Source organism: Citrus sinensis, chromosome 7 (assembly GCF_022201045.2).
Source record: "Citrus sinensis cultivar Valencia sweet orange chromosome 7, DVS_A1.0, whole genome shotgun sequence".
Lineage (NCBI taxonomy): Eukaryota > Viridiplantae > Streptophyta > Magnoliopsida > Sapindales > Rutaceae > Citrus > Citrus sinensis.
Genome location: NC_068562.1, coordinates 8,927,324 through 8,948,650, shown reverse-complemented (window position 1 = coordinate 8,948,650; position 21,327 = coordinate 8,927,324). Strand labels below are relative to the sequence as shown.

The 21,327-nt window shown below is 35.4% G+C and overlaps 5 protein-coding genes and 1 non-coding gene across 10 annotated transcripts; 3 read left to right on the top strand and 3 right to left on the bottom strand.

Moving 5' to 3' along the window:
- The first annotated feature begins 2,111 nt into the window (after positions 1 to 2,111).
- LOC102625203 (protein MODIFIED TRANSPORT TO THE VACUOLE 1) lies at positions 2,112 to 6,618 on the top strand. Its single transcript, XM_052431241.1, has 5 exons — positions 2,112 to 2,924; positions 3,329 to 4,081; positions 4,255 to 4,410; positions 4,790 to 5,752; positions 6,183 to 6,618. Exons 1-5 carry the CDS (start codon positions 2,718 to 2,720, stop codon positions 6,222 to 6,224), a joined length of 2,121 nt encoding a protein of 706 aa, XP_052287201.1. The 5' UTR covers positions 2,112 to 2,717; the 3' UTR covers positions 6,225 to 6,618.
- A 319-nt stretch (positions 6,619 to 6,937) lies between these two features.
- Positions 6,938 to 12,103, bottom strand: LOC102625658 (tRNase Z TRZ3, mitochondrial). Of its 2 annotated transcripts, none has more exons than XM_006465593.4 (12): positions 11,653 to 12,101; positions 11,244 to 11,333; positions 11,102 to 11,146; positions 10,917 to 10,971; positions 10,416 to 10,459; positions 9,916 to 10,302; positions 9,542 to 9,807; positions 9,304 to 9,448; positions 9,166 to 9,204; positions 8,417 to 8,817; positions 7,477 to 8,131; positions 6,938 to 7,280 (listed from the first exon to the last, which is right to left on the bottom strand). In XM_006465593.4, exons 1-12 carry the CDS (start codon positions 12,022 to 12,024, stop codon positions 6,963 to 6,965), a joined length of 2,817 nt encoding a protein of 938 aa, XP_006465656.2. In that variant the 5' UTR covers positions 12,025 to 12,101; the 3' UTR covers positions 6,938 to 6,962. The 2 variants fall into 2 exon arrangements, with proteins under 2 accessions (XP_006465656.2, XP_052287200.1); XM_052431240.1 differs by having other exon boundaries at positions 7,117 to 7,285; positions 11,653 to 12,103.
- A 557-nt stretch (positions 12,104 to 12,660) lies between these two features.
- On the top strand, positions 12,661 to 12,734 carry TRNAN-GUU (transfer RNA asparagine (anticodon GUU)). The gene has a single exon. It is a non-coding gene; the product is annotated as a tRNA-Asn (tRNA).
- A 176-nt stretch (positions 12,735 to 12,910) lies between these two features.
- LOC102626236 (photosynthetic NDH subunit of subcomplex B 3, chloroplastic) lies at positions 12,911 to 16,915 on the top strand. Of its 4 annotated transcripts, none has more exons than XM_006465598.4 (7): positions 12,915 to 13,202; positions 13,367 to 13,477; positions 13,598 to 13,654; positions 13,882 to 13,944; positions 14,308 to 14,370; positions 14,464 to 14,553; positions 16,463 to 16,915. In XM_006465598.4, exons 1-6 carry the CDS (start codon positions 12,990 to 12,992, stop codon positions 14,542 to 14,544), a joined length of 588 nt encoding a protein of 195 aa, XP_006465661.2. In that variant the 5' UTR covers positions 12,915 to 12,989; the 3' UTR covers positions 14,545 to 14,553; positions 16,463 to 16,915. The 4 variants fall into 4 exon arrangements, with proteins under 4 accessions (XP_006465663.2, XP_006465662.2, XP_006465661.2 ...); XM_006465597.4 differs by having other exon boundaries at positions 16,458 to 16,915; XM_006465600.4 differs by lacking the exons at positions 13,367 to 13,477; positions 16,463 to 16,915 and having other exon boundaries at positions 12,911 to 13,202; positions 14,464 to 14,642.
- Positions 14,908 to 16,677, bottom strand: LOC102625948 (uncharacterized). Its single transcript, XM_006465594.4, has 4 exons — positions 16,528 to 16,677; positions 16,244 to 16,332; positions 16,044 to 16,141; positions 14,908 to 15,280 (listed from the first exon to the last, which is right to left on the bottom strand). The coding sequence occupies exons 1-4, from the start codon at positions 16,535 to 16,537 to the stop codon at positions 15,175 to 15,177; spliced, it is 303 nt and encodes a 100-aa protein (XP_006465657.2). The 5' UTR covers positions 16,538 to 16,677; the 3' UTR covers positions 14,908 to 15,174.
- LOC102627484 (uncharacterized) lies at positions 14,908 to 20,934 on the bottom strand. The gene is made up of 10 exons (XM_006465601.4): positions 20,708 to 20,934; positions 20,283 to 20,359; positions 19,256 to 19,484; positions 18,959 to 19,113; positions 18,781 to 18,826; positions 18,589 to 18,680; positions 18,323 to 18,419; positions 18,051 to 18,107; positions 16,528 to 17,913; positions 14,908 to 15,280 (listed from the first exon to the last, which is right to left on the bottom strand). The coding sequence occupies exons 1-9, from the start codon at positions 20,843 to 20,845 to the stop codon at positions 17,794 to 17,796; spliced, it is 1,011 nt and encodes a 336-aa protein (XP_006465664.2). The 5' UTR covers positions 20,846 to 20,934; the 3' UTR covers positions 14,908 to 15,280; positions 16,528 to 17,793.
- Between the last annotated feature and the right edge of the window lie 393 nt (positions 20,935 to 21,327).

The window sequence follows — 21,327 nt, the reverse complement described above, 5'->3', positions numbered from 1 at the left end:
AAATTTTGCACTTTACTCTAATTAGAATTTTCTGGATGCAAACTCAATTTCTGATTCATTCCAAGGCTTGTAAAATAAATAAAAGATACAGAGGATGATAAAAGAAAGTAAACAGAACCTTTCCGTAAAAGCCTTTTATGGTCAGAGCATGCACTGAGGACTGAATAGAAAATTTCTTTGAAAATTCCGAGAGATGTATATATAGGTTAAGGTAGTGTTTACTTGCTGGAGTGGGAGTGTGGAGTGTGGATTCCTCCCACTCCAGTGTTTACTTACCTTAAAAAAAAGAGAATAGGAGTGGGAATCCGTGAGTCCCACTCAATTTTAGAGTGGAGAGTGGGATTCTCACTCCCATGGGGGGAGGTGGGAGTGGGAATCCACTCCCCCCTCTTCTCATTTTATTCTTATAATTAAAATTAAAATAAATAAATAATATTTAATAAAATAAATAATATCATATTTATTAAAAATAATAATTATATCATATTTATTTTATTAAATTTAATAAAATAAAATAAATAAATATTATATTTAAATTAATAATATTAAACATTAATTTTAATAAATATTAATTATTTATTTAATTAATAATAATAAATATTTTATTCTAAAAAAATATTAATTTTGTACTATATTATCAATAATAATATTTCATTTGTGTTGCTATTATTAATAATTTTTATTCACATAATTTAAATTAAAATTAATAAAAAATTATGATTTACATAATTAAGAATATTAGTAATTATTATTAATTTATAAATATAATAAAATATTTATTTTATTTTCCAAATATATTTTTTATTAATTTTTTAATTACAAATTATAATTCTGTACATAAGGATAAAATTGTAATTTAAAATAATTTACCCTCAATCCAAAACAAAGTAAATAAATAATTGGGATTCTAATTGACAATTTATATTTTTATTTAGTCTAAGTAAACACCCTATTTTCACTCCCATTCCACACTCCTAATCTAAAAATTCATATTTTTCAAGATTCCCACTTCAATTCAAAAAGTTAACGCAACATAAATGGAGTTTAATTTTGGGAAGTGAATCTTCCAAGTGAAGGGTGAAAAGTTCCTTCTTTTTTCGATTCGGACAAAGATTCTGTTTGACAGCAAAAGACAAAAGTGAGTACACTTTGTGTAATGAAAAAGGTGACGTGTTAATTCCCGCTCACAAGTTTATTTAATTAATTTAATATTTGTAGTACCAACTATTGGGCCTGGCCATAGGAAATCGAGGCAAAGCCCATTTCGAAGACCGGTGAAGGATCAACGTTTGTAATTATATGTTATATGTGAATTAATCTTTCAATGTATAAATGAAATTGGATAATTATTGAAACTCTATAATAATTTTGATTCTTTTTGGGAATAATTTTAAGAAGTCTTAAGAATGGAAAATTCCTTGTTACGAAAACAATAAAGGGGTTCGTTACTATTTTTGTTTGAATTTCGTAAAATCATAATATATTTTGTTAAGATTTTGGTAAGAAACAAAAATAATAAGGTGGTTCATTACTATTTTGTTTGAAGTTTGCAAAATTATAATATATTATATACATGTGGCTAAGTTACAAAATATTGTATCTTACATCAACCTAAAAATTATGGTTAATAACTAAAAAGTATTTGACAACTAAACTAAGAGTTTGTTTAAGCAACTGCACTGCCGCATTTGCTTTGTTTAGAACAATTCTTATATTGATGTATGTTACATTATTATGTAACTTAGTAAAACCTACTTTATACATATTTTAGTATTAATAATTTTACGGATCTGAACATTTGTGTTAAACTTAAATCCTAATGTTATAGATCATTTATTTATTATATAATGAACATAAATTACTATTCTACCAATAAATAAATAAACACCACATCATTTGATAATTTTCCTAACCGTATCCTTTTTACTAAATCACTTCATTTTTACACATACCATGCTTAAATTACGTAATATATACACACACACACCCTGAGTGACTATAAACTATGAAGCTTTTTTTTAATTTAAATGATTATTAAAATAATAAAGCAAAATGATGACTAATAATAATTTTCTATAAAATAAAAGAAAAATGCTAACGTGCGCAAGGGCAGAACTAACCAAACACTCGAACCGAGGCCAGAAATGACACGTCGGTGAGTCATCCAGCAAGTCATCTCCTCATTAGGCGGCTACATGTCTTTGATTCCCCGAAACTGGCTGTACTGTTTCTTTCTTCTCGGCATTTATCAGTAACCCACAATTTCTCTCGCTCGAATTTCTTTTCAATCAATTTAAGAGAAGAAATCCCCTTTCAATTAATACTGAAGAAATCCCCTTTCAATTAATACTCAATCCATCGAATTTGCTCTATAACCAATCGGTTGAAGAAAGTTGTATCAATTCATCAAAGCGCTGTCGTTTTGGTTCTGTTTGGGATAATAATTATTGAATCTGTCATACTGATTAATTCCCTTGACGATAAAGAGTGAAAAAAGGGGGAATTCAAGCTTTATTTTGATTGATTTGAAGTCAAGTGGGATTCCCAGATTCAGGCTTTTTTTTTTTTTTGTTCTTTTATTGTGGGTTTGATTGAATTGGGGCTAATTGGATTTTGTTATCTGGATTGAAGTGGGTTTGATCAATAGTTTAGCCAAGCGGGTTTCCAAATCCAGGTCAGTTGTCAAGTGGGTTTGTGAAATTGGGGTTTTTTAAAAAATGGATTCGAGTCGAAGAGCTGTGGAGTCGTATTGGAGATCGAGGATGATCGATGGTGCCACGTCTGATGAAGACAAGGTGACGCCTGTGTATAAATTGGAAGAAATTTGTGAGCTTTTGAGATCATCTCATGTGAGTATCGTCAAGGAGGTCTCTGATTTTATCTTGAAGCGGCTCGAGCACAAGAGCCCCGTTGTCAAGCAGAAGGTATATATTTTATGTTGTATTTTAATGTGAATTCAAATAAGATTGAAGAAATATTCAAGTTGTTAAATGCATTGAATTTTTTGGTGAATTAAAGTTATAATTATTGTGAATTCTCTGTTTGGTTGATAAACCTTTTTTTTCAAGTGGCTGGAAACATGAAAGTTTGTGCAAATGTGAAGTGTATGCTTATGCTTCACTAGATGTGTCAACTAATTGAACTTTGTGTCATCCCCAATTTCTTTAAATATTGCCATCCATTATCATTAATGAGTTCTTTTGGAGTGATAGACTGGTAGTTTCCAATTGCATGTTTATTTATCTTTGTTGGCTTGGATTGGAGATTTATATTTTTGGAAGTGGGAAGATCTTCTAATAGGTATCCATATTTACCAACATATTTGCAGGCACTGAGACTGATAAAATATTCAGTGGGGAAGTCTGGTACCGATTTCAGGAGGGAAATGCAAAGACATTCAGCAGTTGTGCGTCAGTTGTTTCATTACAAGGGGCAGTTGGATCCATTAAAGGGGGATGCACTGAACAAGGCTGTGCGGGACATGGCTCATGAAGCTATATCTGCTATCTTTTCTGAGGAAAATAAGCCAGCACCTGTAGAAGACCTTAGTCTTAACAAACGAATACAAGGATTCGGGAATACAAACTTTGAAATGCCATCAGAAGACAAGAAATCATTTCTTAGTGAGGTGGTTGGCCTGGGCAGTGCATCTATCAAGCAGGGACTCAGTAGTTTTGCTCAAGGCAATTCAATGAGAAAGAATGAAAATGGAAGTTATAGAAGTCCAAATCTTCGAAGGTCGTTGACAATAGAGAATGATTATTCAGATAGATATGAGCCGGTTGAATTACGCAATGAAACTCAGGGTGGTTATGATATTTCAAAAAATGTGGCAGGTGGATCTTGGAACCAGGATTCAAGGGTTTTAAAAGAAGACAGGTTAAATGGGGACTCTAGTGCAAGTTATACTGGGAGTAAGACACGTGAAGAAAAGTTGTTGGAGACCATTGTGACATATGGTGGTGTACGTCTCCAACCAACTCGAGATGCCATTCAGGTTTTCCTTGTCGAGGCTGCTAAGTTGGATGCATTGGCTATGAGTCGGGCCCTTGAAGCAAAACTTCAATCTCCATTGTGGCAGGCATGCACTTTCCTCTGACTCATTGGTGTTATGATATGAACCACCGGCTCATCCCAGCTCACTAAATAAATTCATGCACCCACTGACACTTTCTCTAATTTTTTTTTTAAAAAATAAAAAAGCTAATGTTTCTATCTACAAGTTCTTAGATTTTTCTGGCACCTTTTTTTCAGGTTCGAATGAAAGCTATCTGTGTCCTTGAGTCAATTTTAAGGAAAAAGGATGACGAAAAATTCTCAATTATTTTGTCTTACTTTTGTGAGAATAATGATGTCGTTGTTAAATGTTCAGAGTCTCCTCAATCTTCTCTGAGGGAAAAGGCTAACAAGGTATGTGTTTTTTTTCTTTTTACCGATGAATTTAGTTTGATGTCCTGTTTTTAGTAACAGAAAGGGATTTCAGGCTTAAAAAAAGATTAAGAAAGGGGTCTTGTCTGGTATAGAACCAGAACAAGGGCGGAGGGAGTTGTTTTCCAGTAGCAGGAATATCCTGGTTGTAGGGTCTATAAACCCATAGAGGGGTGGCTGGCTGAGTAGTTTCTCAAATCCTGAGAAGGTTTGTGGCCTGGGAATAGATAAGCAGATGTATATCAATGTCTTAGTGTGTGTGTGTGGGTGGGTGGGTGGGTGTGTATTATAAGCTACTGAGGTTATCATTTGAGCACATTTTATTTTTCAGTCATCATAATTATTGGTCTCTGCTGAACAGGTTTTGAGCCTTCTTGGTGAAGAGCAGGCAGGAGGCTTGGTAAGTGGCTCAGAGAGGTCAGTTAAAGCTGAGACAACTACTGTTGTTCAGATGCCTGACTTAATAGACACTGCTGATCCAGAAGATCACAGTGAAACAAATAATTACGCAACGAATCCAAGTGATCAAAACATAAGTAATCTGTCAACATCCTCAACCCCTCTAATTGATGATTTATTCACAGACAGTCTGGGCACTGGTGCCAACAACAGTGAACAAAAAAATGCTGATGACCCCTTTGCAGATGTCTTGTTTCACACCAGTGAGGGTAAAGAGCATGTTGAAGATCTCTTTTCTGGGATGACTGTTGACAGTAAGCCAGTGGCAAGTGGAAATCTTCTGGCAGCAGATAAAAGTGGATCTGAACCATTTGATGATATTTTTGGGTCACACACTGAAATTCTGCCAAAGCAAGAAAACCAGAAAAACAATTTTAATGATTTAATGGCCGGTTTTTCCATTAATGAAGACCAGTTGAAGCCAGAAGGTTCCTCTGCTGGGGTGCCATCTGAAAGTATCTTTTCGGATTCAAGCAGTAACCCTAGCCAGCAGCTGTCTAGTGATGCTTTGAGCAGCCTACTTGGTTCTCAATCAGCAGGGATGAATGCCAACCCATTTCCATTCGGTACTATGCCATATAATATTCCAGCTGGCATGACATTAAATCCATCTATTGCATCTCAGCCAATGAATTATAGTGCCATGGGGAATTTATTTGCCCAGCAACAATTCCTTGCTGCAATGTCTAACCTTCAACATATTGGTAACCTGAATGTTCATAATTCTGGTGCCGCCAATTTGGTTGGAGGAAATGGAGGCTCACCACTTCCAGATATATTCCAACCAAACTTTCCAACTCAAGCTTCCATGCCTGCCCTGAACAATTCAAAGAAAGAGGACACAAGAGCATTCGATTTTATCTCAGTAAGTTTGCGTCCTGGCTGCTAATCTAATTCTTATTTTTTGAAGGTTACTTTTACAGTTGCATGGGATTGAACATGTACCCTTGTGCCTGGAAAGTGAAACCTTTTTTAAAAAAAAAATTAAAAGCTTCTTAATTAAAGTTTTTGCTTTATATCATACTTATGGTGCATTTCTATATTACCTTTCATTACTTGCATCTATATTGTGGACATTTGTACCTGGAGGGAGTTACAGCACTAACACTTGTAATGTAATTTTTTGCTAAACTTTTCTTGTTACAATTTTCTTGTCCTGTGACGACTGTCTCCATGGTTTTGACATATTTTCTTGTGAAAATGAACCCAGTTTGAAGAAGTTAACATCCTCTAGTTATTTCTTTTGATTTGAGATGATAATTCTTGATCATGTTGTGCATCTGTCTATCATGTAGGACCATCTTGCATCAGCTCGTGATTCGAAGAGGGTTGCTTAAATTTTGGTGTTTATTCTTGCTGAGGCTTTATTTATACGAGGCAAGTAGGTCGAGAGCAAGATGTTAGTCTTAGTACTGAGATGGTTATCTCTTTTCATCACACAAATGGAAGGGAGGTGTGGTTGAAGAGTAGAGTGAAACAGCTCATTGGTTCATAGCATTGTTGGTATATGACATGGAGGACAAGAAATGGCCATGCAGTTAGCTTTTTATATTCTTTTTTTTTTTTTTCTAATTTGTACACTTTGCCAGTTATCCTGTTGGTTCCTTTACGATGAATTTGTCAAGTCTTTTCTATTGTTAATTCCCGTGACTGCATAAAATGCACACCATGAGAAATGCTTCTTTGTTGGACAGTAGTCAATAATAGTCAATATATTGTCGTTTTAGTTAACATTCGACAGAAGTGGAGTAATATAATCTTGTGAAATAGTGTTTTTTTTTTTTAAAGTCATGTGAGGCATACTTAGTTGATATATCTATCTGGGAAGAAGGTGATGTTAATGTCCTTTTCCCTAACCATTGAGGTCTTTGTTATTATGTATGCCGAGAGAATTACTGACATCAATATCACTGGAAATACGGGGCGCTCCAAGAACAGTTAGATTTTTCAGAGGCCTACATGATGGAAATGCATTTTTTATACGTGGAGATTGAATACGGTTAAAGAGAATCATAACACTTTTTTAATGGGATATGTACAATTAGACACATCGATATAAAATCAATTATCATTTACTAAGAAGCTGCACTTACAGCATCAACGACATCATCCGACTCATCAACTGGCATCTCATCTTTAAACAGCAATTTAAAGTAGGGAAGAACTTTAGGAAGTATTGGCAAATCTGCTAGGTTAATGCTCATCAAGTCAAATGCAATGCATGTTTTATGCATGTGTGTCTCATCAACTACAGGAATTTTAGGGTATCTTTGGCTGAAGTGAGTGAGAATGATGCGATAAACACCCGCAGAGGAACCCACGTCTATGGCTTCCTTGGTTGTGCTGTGGTTTTTCGCTATAGCCTCTTCCATCATGCCATCCTCGAACGTCGCCTGCACTAAGTCAGAGAAACAGTAGTCATATTTTAGTGGCACTCTGTTCTCCAAATTCCTCCTTATTTTAAGAGCCTTAGAACTATATTAAGTTTCAATTTCTGAATCACCAAATAATATCATCATTGTAGAAACATTTCTTATTTTGCGACATTACATTACCAACTAGAAACTTGAATTTGATTACACAAATTACCTCGTGTATAAGAACAGTTGCTCCTCGAGATGCTTCTACTAGTTCTGGGCAGGGCCTAGTGTCACCTGAATACACAATCTTCCACCCAGGTATCACTTTTCCAACACTATTGATTCTTTCTGCTGCCTTCAAAGCGAAACCAAATGCCTGTGGACAGTGGACAACAGGAAAACTAATCAACGTCTCCAACCCTGCTTCATTTAGCACATTCTTAAGGTTCTTTAGCAATGGGAAAGCCGCATTGTTGTCAACTGGAATGCCAGGTCCCTTCCAAACACTCTGCATACAGCTTCCTTTAGCAAACAAATTCGCCTCAGTTTTATTGATCAGCCCCTCAGTACTAAATGGACTTCCAGGAGTTGATAGATTCTTAACTGGTTCACCATTGCCCTCAAAATCATTCCATGAAGCTTCTCTAGTGTACCTACAGTGAAGGAACTGCATGTCTAGATCTTCAAGTCTTTCATATGCATCTAGGTACCTCTTAAGAGGCCCAGGGCCTACAACAAGCAATGGCTCATGTGGCACACCCTTCAACAAATCACGTCTAAGAGCGAGTATTCTTGCCAAACCCGCATGGTGATCAGCGTGAATGTGAGATATCCAAATACACCTTAGCTTTCCAACTGCACTGTCAGCGCCCTCTACACCATATCTGTTCTCAAGAGGCACAAATCATTGTGTATTAGAAAGAATGAATAAGATTCCTCACTGAAAAAAGAAAATAAAAGGAAGAGGATGGGAAAATGTTGCAAAATAATTTTGTTTTCTCATGCAGTTAACCCACCCTCAAATTTAACCCAAAAACCTCCTAACCCCAAATTGAGTGGGATTCAATTCTAAGATCTCTTGTACACTTAGATACTTACAAGAGACTGTACTAACTAAATCGGTTGATATAGAAAAAGTAAGATATAATTCGAAGTAAAAAAAGTGTTACCTTCTTTTCAGTTGACCCAGGGTTCCTTCACCACAATCTAGGAGCAAACTTCCTTTGGAGAAAAGATTAACATATATAGAACTAACATTCCGGTATTTAGAAGGCTGGGATGAACCAGTTCCCAGTAGAACAATCTCCAAGTCATCTCTTCTTACATTGTCCAAACAATTGGGAAGTCTATTCTCGTCCAACCATGACTCTTCAATCATGACTTCATTGTCTAGCATGGGACAGTCATCCTTTAACTCCCTAGGCCCTTGCCAGAACTGGCTGATCTGATGTGCTGCATCTACAACTTCTGGAACTTCTGAAAGTAACTCATTCGTTATTTCTGAGGGAGCCTCTAGACTTGGGATATTAGTTCTGTCGATTCCAAGATTAGCAAGAGGTCGCAGAGTGAACTGATCAATAGAAACAAAAGTTCCTTGTTATTTAACCAAATGAGCAGTTGCTGAAAAAAAAAGATCAAAAAGGAAATTACTATTTCCAGAAACAAACATTGATCATGCCAATGATGAAAGAAGTCATTGCACATGGATGCTACATTAGGATAACAAAGTCTGATTTCTTTAATTTTTTTTTTCTTCCACTTCTGAGATTACTAAACTGAAATCAAGGACATAAGTCATCATTCAGCCAGAGAAAATGATAAAAGTTTTCATCAAGGTAAAACAGAGCACTGAATTAAGGGGGATTTTCACACTCAAAACCTGGAATACTAAGCTTGAAGAAATGGAGATCTTTCTTACCTTGAGGAGATTCTCAGCACAAATGCTTGGAACAGGACCCTGGTACGATGAACAAAATCAACAACTCAGTTACCCCTAATATTTCAAACAATAACTTTTGACCTCTGACAATAGAGAACTTATGACATTTAGACAAACCTCGCTTGCACTAGACTCTGCTGCTGAAGTATTAAAGTGCGGAAGAGACCAAAAACCTGAAGCTGGAAACAACTGCGGACACAAGTAATTAAGTCGTGTTGTTATTCTTGCGCTTGATTTCAGAATTGGGATTTCCACATTCTTCCTACAAAACGCAAAATACAGGACTGGTCAGCAAAAGGAAATGCAGGAACAGCTATTGCTAACAAAGAAAAAGCAATGTCAAGAAAACTCTCACATTTCATGTCCAGCCATAATATGTTGGGCAGAACCAAATCTCTTCATCCACTTCTGGTAGTTGGAAGTGCCTGTGACAGAAACAGGACTTAAATGAATGATACAATTCACTGTCTTCGCACATTGTGGGTCACCCGAGAAATCTGCATAGTAACTATTGAGAGATTCTGCAGACAACAACTCCAATACATGAGATTCTGTTGGGCAGTCAACAAGGAGTACAATCGGGCCAGGAAGAGAAGGCCCCAAAACATCACTTGGATGAACCTAAAATTAAGACAATTAAACCTAGATGTTAGACCATATTGAAAGTGGCATATATTGCCATGAGCATATAAGAATAAATTCCCCTTCATAAAATAACTTTAAACTAACCATAATATCTAGGGTATCTGACTTCACTGATTTCCCAGATTGCAGTTCTCTATATTTTGGCCCAGGTTTTAGTCCAAGAGCAACAGCTTTTTTTGGGTCAAATTTTCCTGTAATTTCTGGCAATTCACAAACATATATCACCGATGTCTCGCCGGGCTTCACAGGAGACCCATCTGAGCAACTCGGTTTCAGGAGAATGGCTGATATTTTGGCCAACTCATTATCAACAAGAATAATGTGGTTGGCTGACTTTGCTGAATCAGGCAGAGAAGCATCAGAGGATGGAGCTGGTCCAAAACAGTGTGTATGAACCATGGCAGCATGTGGAATGAAAGACTTCATTGCATCAACTAAATACTTAAGATCTGAGGGACCCCATACATTGACCTTCAAATGGAAGAGACTACAATTTTAGATAGAATTCATAGACAAGCAAATAAAATGTAAATAAAAATTGCGGGAAGGAAACCAATCGCATATGAAGTCGAGCTGACACTCACAGACAATCCTTCATCTCCTATGCCAGCCAAAGTCAAAAGCAGACCTGCAATGTAAAGTAATAACCCAAGGTGTTTTAACAACCATCTCTTTGCCTGAGCAGACCAGTTATAATATTAGTGCATGATACTAATGCTAAAAGCACCCTATCTTTCTTATGAATTCACCGAGTTCAAAACAGGAAACCACTGCCAATCCACAACCTACAGATTAAAGAAATTTCTGGGAAATAGCATCCCAAGTTGATGCTCTAAAGGGTTTTCAATTTCTAACCTCTTGGTTTGGAAACAATGATCTGATTTACCCTCCCTAATCCTAGGTGTTTCAAACCAAGTCTATAAGCATTTCTTTTGCTTATAGAAAATACTAACCGAATGAGAAAATTCATAAATACAATAATTCTAAGTGTTTTAAAACAAGTTTACAAGCATTTCTTTAGAAAATACAAAATGAAAGAGAAAATTCATAAATACAACATCATAGTTCTCCATGAAGGTACTGACCTGGCAGTCCACCCGCAGTCTCTGAGCAGACACGAGAAAGAAATATGTGGTCTACCTAAAAAAAGCTCCATAATATAAGTACATTATCTTCTACTAGATCATTTTCGTAAATTCAAGATGAAGAAACTAGGAAGCATATATCATCAGAAGACAGAAATTAAAGGTTGCTTCTGAATATTCCCTACCTTTGACAATTTAATCTTATGCTCTGTGCAGAACCGTTGCAGTCCCTGAAAAAAAAAATACAACATATAAAGGCTAAATGAAAACCTTGGTAACAAACAACAGAGAATAATGAATTTCTCATTCGCACTCAATGATGCTTACCTCTCCAGCATTGAAAATAAACCTTTGGTTGTCAAAGAACAGCAGGACCGAAGGTGAAGTATCCTGAGTATCCATCCCGGTCCCCAAAATCTGTGATAAATAAAATTGGAAAAGATATCACAAACCAATAAGCCAACTGAGAACATTTATTTGTAATACCAACACGAAATTTTCAACTCATAGTCCAATTGCACACCATAAAACCAAAAAATAAAATAACCCCACTTCAAAAAATTCCATTATTAAACAAACTGCAACAACCAAGACCAATGATTTGAAATCCACGAACAAACAATATAGCCTTAAAGTTTTATCAGTCCCGCGATCAGACACGTTAATCTCAAAAACTAAAACAAACCCAGTTCACAAAAATACAATTAGAAATACCCCAGAATGCTAAAAAACTTACCTGAACATAAGATAGTGTATTGATGGGATTAAGCTTGCGAACTTTCAGCTGAAGTTTCTTCTTATCGTGAACGTCCTTGTCTCTGCCCTCGGCCCTTCTTTTATTAAACCCGAAAGATGATTCCTTAGCGCTTTCTTCCATTGAATGATCCTCTTTATCTTTCTCTTTCTTGAATGTGCTTCTGTTTCGCCTCTGGTTCTGTTGGGGGAACGGAGTGGAACGCTGTCGTTTTGAGTAAGAGAGAATTGTAAAGAGGGAGCGGTGGCGGTTTGTGGGCTTAGTGGATAGTAGCGGAACTGAGAGTTTAAGTGGAAAGAGAGAAGAAGAGGAGGAGGAGAAAAGGAGGCGCAAATTTGGTGTAATAAAAGGCATTTTCCGTTTTAGTTTCTATTTGTTGTATTTGTACTATTCGTCAGTTGAGGGTTTTAGCAGGGGAGAGTTTAGAATGAATAGAAAGGAGAAAGATAATGGTACTCTCTTTTCTCTCTTCCTCTTAGGGGGCCAAATCCAAAGTGGCCCAAAGCACTTTTGAATTCTTAAAAATGCTTTTTTATTTATCTAATAATATCTTTATAAAAGATGATTTTACATTATAAGATTGTAAATATATTATTTTTTAATAAAATATTATGCAACCGTGGATGTTGTTTATTAATTATTTACTTATTCATTTTTACTTTGCCCTAAATTAGAAATATTCAGTTAAGATTGTTGGAAAGCGGATTGATCTTGATCTATCATCTCATATTTTATAAATTAATTTACCTTTTATTTTAATTTATGACTTCCTATTTCTTTATATATTAAGAATATTAAAATTCATGAACATTTTATGATTCTAAACTATGAATCTTTTATTATTATTATTATTATTATATAGTTTAAAAAAGAATTTCATCCACTAAAATAGGAAAATCGTTAATGTCATAATTCATTGATTCCGAGGTTGCTATTGACTGAAAATAATATCCATTAATGACAAGTGATTTTACAACACTCAACGAGCCTGCTGGAGTAGCTCAGTCGGTTAGAGCGTGTGGCTGTTAACCACAAGGTCGAAGGTTCAACCCCTTCCTCTAGCGGCTTAACTTTTTTACATGGGCCCGGTTAGGTTTTCCCGGATTTTAAATGGGCTTCAATGGGCCTCCATTTCGGGCCATGACGAGCCTTAGCGCAGCCCAAAATATTATTAGATAAGATGAAAAAAAGCCACCACACATAGCAACAATTAAAAAACCCATGCAAGTGTTTTTATTTGTTTGTATGCAAAATATCCAATTTCTTCTACAAACAGTCTAATAGTTGTACGAAACTTTTCAATCATCAAATATCAGAAAATGGGCAGTCTCCAACTAAACTCTTACAGATTGGCTTCTCACTCACTACCTTACAACTTCAACTGCACTACCAACTCTCACAAGAGCCTTAAATTCTATAACCGTGTTAGCTTCTCTAGAAGCAGAATCAGAGCCACTGCCACAATCCCAAAAAGTGATTCCCAAGCAAATGCAGCTGAAGAACCACCTGTAGTCAATTTTGCTTTTGTTCATGTAAGTGAAATATACTAAATATCAACTTTACAATTAATTACTCAAGGACAGAATTAATTTTACCTTAATATAAACGTCCCTGATTTATTCGAGAAAATTTGGGTGATCCTTGGTGAGTGATATGTTTATTGTAATTTAATGGCACATTGTTTTGATCGTTTTAGTCAGTTTTACTCCCGGATGGAACTCCAGATATACATTTTCGGACGGCATGTGGAGGGCAGAAACTTAGGGATATAATGTTGAATTCTAATATTGATTTGTATGGCCCGTATGTAAGTGTTTCCCCCCCCCCCCCCCCTTTAAACTCTCATTAATGGATAAACTATGTTCTTAGCATAGTAGAATTGAATATTAATGCATATTACAAGATTATTCATACCTTTCATTTGCAGGCTAGACCTCTGTCAAACTGTGCAGGAGGAGGAACCTGTGGTACTTGTATGGTGGAGGTGAGACATTATATAGTTTCATGAGACGTGTGTGCGCGCATGATTTTAATGGTGATTTGCTTTTTTCATATATTCTAGATCAGTAGTCAGCAGTACTGCTATTTCCAAGTGTTAGGTTTCAGGTTTTTTTGGCCATTTCCAGGGCCCTTAATTGTCAGTGACACAGTCTAAAGCTGTGTTCTCTGATCTGATCGCTCATTAGTGATTAATCTTTCATCTACTGTAAGGTTATCGAAGGAAATGAGCTGCTAGGCAGTCGAACAGACAAAGAGAAGGAAAAGCTTAAGAGGGTACGTGTATAATTAAAGGCAGTATATGGTACTCTCAATATGAGAGCATAAGTGCTGATGCTGAACCCGAGATTTAATCATATATTAATGTTTCCCAGACTCAAATCGATGACTCTATTCTTAGTTATCGGCTGTCAGATACCGAGAGGATATGTAACATACTTCTTGAAGATAAATTGATTATGATATTGATTTGGATGCAATGAGATCACCTTCAAAGATGAGATAGCTTCTCCATATTCAAAAGAAATTCTTCTTTTGGAGATTTGCTCTGTGCAATATGTTTTTACAGTGTAATTGCTAATGTATTTTGTGCATAATGTATCAAATAGTTGAATGCTGAAGCTCATTTGTCGTATGCAGAAACCAAAAAATTGGAGATTGGCTTGCCAAACCACTGTTGGAACACCTGATTCGACAGGGCTGGTCCGTGTGTCTGTGTGTATATCTATATATTCTATCATACAGCAATTTTTTGTTTCAACGAAACTAAATTGAAATGTTTGATATTTGATGCAGGTTGTCATCCAGCAATTGCCTGAGTGGAAAGGACATGAATGGAAATACGAAAAAATACCGACTTCAGAGTTGCCACAATGACAATTTATTGTGAGTTATTAATTGTAAATCATTAACAGTTGTTTGAAATCTTAGTACTGCGACGGTGAGAGATCATCTTATACCAATGTTTAGAAGAAGACCTGCAGTACTGATTGCAATTAAAGCTTGAAAATAACTAGTAAAATGAAGCATAGCAACAAGTATATATGGCAAAAATGAGAATATAAACTGGAAGACAAAAATTTGACCATTGATTTCAAACTTGAAAGACAAGGGGAATACTTAGTACTGTGCTGGCTGGGAAACCATAGTTTAATGGAAGGTTCAAGGAAGTTTCAGGATAAGTTTAAGGATAGTTGTATCAGCATACACACAATTCAATACATCTGCACAGCTTCCAAATTTCCAATGAAAGTAGCTAGATCAATCCAAATGCAGGTAAATACATTAGAATTGAAAAGGTCTTTGTTTTCTGTACTTATCCAAAATTGAACAGACTGTCCTCCTACCAATGTCCATCATCTTCCAGTCCCATCATTCTTTTACAATTATTTTTAATATAAGTATCTACCATTCATGAAAAGGACCATACCCCAATAATCATCTGTGTTAAAAAAGCTCTTCTAACTTCAAAATTCTTCTGTCTTCGATCCCATAACATAATGTCGATCAGCTTCCATTTTCAATCCTCCCATTGTTCTCTTCTCTCAGATTTTCCAAGTCCCTTTCATTTCTAAATCCAAGTTCACTCAAGTCTTGTTTTGCCATTAAGTTTCTGCAGAAGACCAATGAAAGATTATTGGGATTAAGATATATAGAAATTCTTTTGAGCTTGATGCATATAAGTAAGCAATTCATCAAACATTCTCTAATTCAGCAGTGCCCAAATAGTGCCTTTGTTGTTTCTTTCCCAGTGAACCAAACTATGCATTGATTGGGCATTCCCGTCCAAACAACTTTTAAGGGATTAAGGTTATATTGGACGATGTTGTGAATGGCACAGTAGTAGGGAAAACCACAGAAATCACTAATTTCTGGAAGAAAGATTCAAAGTTTTGAGAAGATACTGTCAACTACCAAATATATCATCTAAGGTGAATCGTAATTTGTTTTGCACACAAAAAGACAATTTAAGCCATCCTTGCATTTATCTCAACCTCTCAAATTGCTATCAAAACAATTAACAAATACATGAACAATGTTTGATCCTAAGGTAATTAATCTCCTTAAACAGCCACACAAGCCGTTGGCAAATAAAATTAACTCCAACAAGATCTATAAATCATCTCTAAACTGCTTATGAAACTAATCTATTTCAGCTCTAGAACTTAGCAAAGACAGCCGTGAGTTGCGAAAACAAACAAGACATGATTTCATAACAATAATTACGATAAAAAAAGTACAACCTTTAGCGAAGCACTATATTGTTCTCCTACTAGCAGCATGTTCTATAACATAACAAGCTAAAATTGAACTTTAATCCAATTAGCAACCACAAGCTGATTTGCAAAATCTGAATAAGATTAAATAAAACTCACTTCGCCATACGGCATTCAAGATACTTCTTCGAGAAGATCCGACAGTTTTCAGATTGGTGCCCAGAAGATTTAAGGCAACCGATGTAATCTTTCTTCTCCTAAAATACAGAATAACAATGTTAAGACTAAGTAACTAAGCAAACCTAAGCTAAAATTCATTACTTTATTCATCCGAGAAAACCAAAAAGGAAGGAAAATACCAGATCACATTGATGCATATGATCTAAAGGGAAGACTCCTTTCTCAGGAGGAACGGGTCTCGCTCCCCTGTTACCACCAAATGCTCCACCTGCCAAAAATATTTGGTCTTTTATTTAATTTACTGCTAAAGCTCGCTAAATTTTTATTTTTATTTTTTTTACTAAATAAGTTATCTACTAAAATCAAGACTGCATTTTTTATTGTTGGTTCAAGTGCAGTCCCATAAGGAAACATGTGAAGCAATAACAGAAAATGGAAAAAAATAAATCATGGGTGGAGTTACCTGCGCTCATTTGATAAGGGTTTTAGTTGCTTTCGCTTACTGAGTTGGCTTTGCTGATCTGCTTTAAAATTCTCGCAATTATCGGAGCTGTTTTCCAGTAAGTGAAGACTAGAAGCTAGAGATAGCGCGTGCCCGGCAGAGAGATTGGGGACAAGAGAGATGTTTGTTTGTTGGCGGGAGCGACGGCGGTGGCCGCAGCTTTCGGGATTTCCTTTGCAATTGGAGTCCCTTTTTTTTTTTTCTCTTCTCCTCCTTCCCGAGTGGTTTTTGAGGTGCGAGTGGGAGACCGTGACAGGGGAAGGGCAGATTTCAAGGGGGTCATTGTAATTTCAAGTTTATTAAAGGTTAAATTTGTAATTTAACCTAAAATGCAAAATTTTCTGCGGAATTTCTTTGTGACCATCTCAAAACAAGAATTTTCTTTTCTTTGTTTTAAAAATTTAAGTTATGATGATGATCTATCAAAGGTGTATGGAAATTAGAACATAACTCAAAAATCGACAGATATATAACCATAAAAGACTCAAGAAATAAAAATTATAATCTCTACACCAAGTTTATGAATAAGACTCGTTTTCTTCTATAACGGATAAAAGAGTCTTTACCACTCGACTAATGACTGAGTTGGCCTAAACAATAAACCTTTGCTTGATGATTCTTGAAAATGATAATCTAGTATGAAAAGCTTCCCTTACTAAAGAATTTCGAGAACTGATCAACTTCAAAATTGTAAAAATCAAAATAGAGATTTTTTTTTTCTTGCAACAAGAATGTTTAAGAACAAGGACTGGTTGCAAAGAGTCAAAAAGTACCAACATAAAAAGTGGATCAAATGCCTATCAAATTCAAGACCGCACACGAGGGGCAAGAGGAATAGATGCTTGATCTTCTGCCAAAAGTCCTATCCTAGAAGTTATAAACCATAAAGAATAGTTATAATACAAATGTTAATGAGTGAACGCATTCCATAAAAAGGGAAGAATATACAGTTTCGATGGATCGATTGAATATTTTTAATACATATGAAGATTGGCTGGCTGTCGACTCTAGCCTAAGTGAATGAATCTTCACCCTTTTGTATTCTTTAAGCCAAAAAGAAAAAGAAAAAATCTGTGTATATAAGATAAAATTTGTTGCCGGCCTCTTGCATCCACAGATGGATGCAGGCAACGAAATTGCAGAAACCTATTCTGTCCATTGCCGTACTTGTATAACTCTTCTATTAACATAAAATCTGTACTTGGAGTTCAAAGCATAAATAGGAAGCTACACTGGCGATGTGCTCGGAGACGAAGAAGTGGTTGAACTTAGCCGATGTGCATTTGGATGCTGAATTATTACTAAGACAGACTCTTTTGAGCTTTTGTCATGAGAACGAGATGTCGGCTACATCAGCACAAAAAAGCGAGTAAATAGACGTGTTGACTGATGTACTGGTTTTGGAGGTTAATAAAAGTTGATGGAACTTGAAAACAGCTACATTAATCAATTCACTGAAACAAGCTTGAGTTTAAAATGCTTACCACACCAATGTGCCACTCGTGACGACTAAAATCTTTGAACGCTGCTGCGTCCATTTCCTGCAGTTAGAAGAATCAGCATTATAAAACTGAATGCCACAGTCCCCTTTTTTTTTTCCTTTTCTAATCTCCTGCAGGTTAAAGTGTCTTGCATGTATGTTTATGCCATGTAAATAAAATCAAACTCGGAGCAGAGAATAATAGCCCAAGTAAAGCTCCTAAAGGGTTTGATAGAATATCTTTTTGAAGAGGTCAAATGTGAACATGAAACTTACAATACTATAGATGGGAGGCACCATTGTATCCCCTTTAGACTTTGTAGTTGGCATAACAGAGAAACGGGGTGCCAGGTCTTGTGACCTAAATGTCCACCTGACAGAAGCCACCAAAAAAGCAGTTACCGCATTGAAAGAAGAATGGCAAATCAAGGAATATGTAATGATTTCTTGTAATTTTGAACTAGTCCAAGAATCCACATAATTTTAAAAACTACATGTGCCTTAGGAACAAAAACTCACGTAATTGAGTTACAGAAACATACCCAATGTACAGAAAAATGCAGAATTGCGCCCATTCTCGAACTAACAGGCGAAGCCAGTAATTTTCAGAAGAGTCATCCACATTAAGGTATATCTGGCATTCAAATAATTAAAAAATCTCAAAATTCATGTCCCCATTTGTTGCATCCAAACCTATAACTTTAGAAAAGAGGGTGAAACCAATAAATTCCTACCACAGTTTCTGCCATAGCTACTATCTGCATTGCTCCCTGAAATTTTCTGCACAATTCAAGAGAAACAAGCACATCAAGTTCAACAAATTATTCTCCTTGCATTTCTTTGGTAGAGAGTGGACTATTTACAGATAAGAATTTATGTTGTCAACATATTCAAACATTTCAGAACACATACTTGAACATAATATACTTTGTATATACAGCATCATGCATTGCCTGAACATCCTCATCCTCTATGAAAGCCAATTGTTCTCGCAACACAGCGAGATTTTGAGAAATATGGTGGAAAATCACATAGAAAGAAATGAAATAATTAAGCAGAAGCAGAACCTGCACAGCAGAAAATTTAAGGAATCGGTACGCTGTCTTAAGGAGATAGTTTAATGCTACTGAGAAGTTCATAAAATCAGAAAAATGTCGGAGATTGATGCCATTTTGACAGCCTAATGTATTAAGTAAATAAGAAACTCACTGTGAAGTAAGGTACAGAAGCTCTGTACCCAACAAGAGTCAAGTAAAAGACACACCCAAGTGCAGCTGTAGAGCGGCGCTCGGTTACTGATAGACGCTCACACATAATGCAGTAACCATGAGAGATTAACAAGAATGACACAAAAGAAGCTGTCTGAAAGAGTATTCCAGTAACATACACACCAAAGGACATCCACAGAGAGCATATCTGAAGATGAAAACATGAATACCTGCAAGAACGATGGCTCAAATTTAAACAATCGTTTTCCAAGAAAAGAAAAAAAAAAGTTTAGATAGCTAGAATTTGGAGAAGATAGAAACAAAAGCACTCATTCTCTCAAAACTGTTAACTTCACAACTCTCCACCTTCTGTTTTATAAAACACTCATTTTTTTTCCCCAATCACATCACATATACAAAAAATGTTGGATTATTATACCCACTTTGTTAATATATGGTTCAATAGATACTTTCAAGATGTTGTATGGAATACAACCACACATAATCTCATTAAAAGCATAGGAGTTTACCATTAGTTACCCATTTAACATGACAAGTCATGACTATGTATAATTAAACAGGTTCCAAAATATTTAACCTCCTCCATTTGATAAACTATGTATGCTCAAAATACATCTACATATTTTATGATTCCCATAGGGACCTCGCAATTCAATTAGACAATTGAACATCATACCCCAAATATAGTATTCTTTGAACCCTAAGAAATTACAGTCCTCTTCTGGTTATACATATCACCCTCCTCTAAAAGAAATGCAACACATTTGATCTTAACTCTACTAAAAAGGCAGACCACAGTGAAGAAATCAAAACAGCTGAAGAAGACAAACAATATAAACGCACAACTGTCTAAGAATTCACGCAACGTCTGTGATGAGTAAGCGCAAGCCATAAGATTGCCCAAAATGCTATAGCCAATTGCAGTTTCTTTTTGTTTGGACAATAGACATTATTATTATACACTTCAGTTGTCTATAGTTATTATTTGCTTAGGTTACAGAACATACCAGAACAGGAAGGATAGAGTAAGCTGCAATGCTTTAATCAACGGAACAGACGCCAGCGTCCACTGCAAATTATTTGCCTGCTCTAGTATAACAATAACACAATTCAAGACGTATCAACAAATGCAAAAGCCAAACCATTCAAGACGTATCAACCAATGCAAAAGCCAAACCAGTCAAATCATCATCTAAAAGAATAACACAAGTTCACAAAACTCAACGATCCCATAATACGCATAATCACAATAAAGGAAAACAAACCCATAAATTAAAAAAAAAAAAATCATTTTTAACTCTCACAGTAAGATCACAAGCCAAAAAGCTAACAAATTAAACACTGAACAAAGAAACCAATACCAACCCATCTAATCAAATCACTCTAAATTACGAAAAAAAATTACTTTTCAGATAAAATCAAATATAATCACCCGAAAATGGCGGTTTTTGTATGTGTTAATGGTCCAAGAACAAGCAGAGAGGAACCAGATCGACAAGAAAGCCAAGTACAGCGAAGGGAGCGGTCGAAACGACTCATCAAGCCCGACATGAACAGTTTTTGGTTCCATTTCGACGCTTAAGAAGCTCAAGCTTCGTAAATTTTAATGAATTTAAACAAGCGTTAGTTTCAGTTTTTCAAGCAGTTGCAGTTTCTGTTCTTTATATACGAGGGAAGCTCTGAGCGTGGGGTTTCTCTTTATTTTTATTTTATTTTATTTTTCAAAAATTGAATTTTTTTTTTTGGTTAATTTATTCAACAACTGTTCGAATAATTAATAAATGTATATTTGGTCAATGAGTTTCATATTTAAAACAAAAATTACAATAAAGTTATCAGGAATTATTATAAGGGTAAGGATTATTACTTACCTTATTTTTATGTGTATTCTACAAATAATGTTTGAAATTCTAACATTTGAGTGCCAACTTTAATTTCAATATTACTTATCACTTATTTATTATATGATAAATATAAAATTATTTATCATTCTATTATATCATTCAGTAGATGAATGCTACACCAATATTATTTATTTTTTAAAAAAAAAGT

Bases quoted from the DNA above. Each gene is read 5' to 3' on its own strand.
- LOC102627484 (XM_006465601.4), bottom strand. From the start codon at position 20,845: ATGGAACCAAAAACTGTTCATGTCGGGCTTGATGAGTCGTTTCGACCG. The intron at 19,114-19,255 runs GTGAGTTTCTTA...TCTGCTGTGCAG, and splicing joins CTTCTGTACCTTACTTCACA to GTTCTGCTTCTGCTTAATTA. The intron at 18,827-18,958 runs GTATGTGTTCTG...TGAATTGTGCAG, and splicing joins ACAAAGTATATTATGTTCAA to AAAATTTCAGGGAGCAATGC.
- LOC102625203 (XM_052431241.1), top strand. From the start codon at position 2,718: ATGGATTCGAGTCGAAGAGCTGTGGAGTCGTATTGGAGATCGAGGATG. The intron at 2,925-3,328 runs GTATATATTTTA...ACATATTTGCAG, and splicing joins GCCCCGTTGTCAAGCAGAAG to GCACTGAGACTGATAAAATA. The intron at 5,753-6,182 runs GTAAGTTTGCGT...TCTATCATGTAG, and splicing joins GAGCATTCGATTTTATCTCA to GACCATCTTGCATCAGCTCG.
- LOC102625658 (XM_006465593.4), bottom strand. From the start codon at position 12,024: ATGCCTTTTATTACACCAAATTTGCGCCTCCTTTTCTCCTCCTCCTCT. The intron at 11,334-11,652 runs GTAAGTTTTTTA...TATTTATCACAG, and splicing joins ATACACTATCTTATGTTCAG to ATTTTGGGGACCGGGATGGA. The intron at 9,205-9,303 runs GTTTGTCTAAAT...TCATCGTACCAG, and splicing joins CAGAGTCTAGTGCAAGCGAG to GGTCCTGTTCCAAGCATTTG.
- LOC102625948 (XM_006465594.4), bottom strand. The intron at 16,142-16,243 runs GTATTTTCCTTC...TCTGTATTTTAG, and splicing joins ATATGCATCAATGTGATCTG to GAGAAGAAAGATTACATCGG. The intron at 15,281-16,043 runs GTGAGTTTTATT...GGTCTTCTGCAG, and splicing joins CTTGAATGCCGTATGGCGAA to AAACTTAATGGCAAAACAAG.
- LOC102626236 (XM_006465598.4), top strand. From the start codon at position 12,990: ATGGGCAGTCTCCAACTAAACTCTTACAGATTGGCTTCTCACTCACTA. The intron at 13,203-13,366 runs GTAAGTGAAATA...TGATCGTTTTAG, and splicing joins TCAATTTTGCTTTTGTTCAT to TCAGTTTTACTCCCGGATGG. The intron at 13,945-14,307 runs GTACGTGTATAA...TGTCGTATGCAG, and splicing joins AGAAGGAAAAGCTTAAGAGG to AAACCAAAAAATTGGAGATT.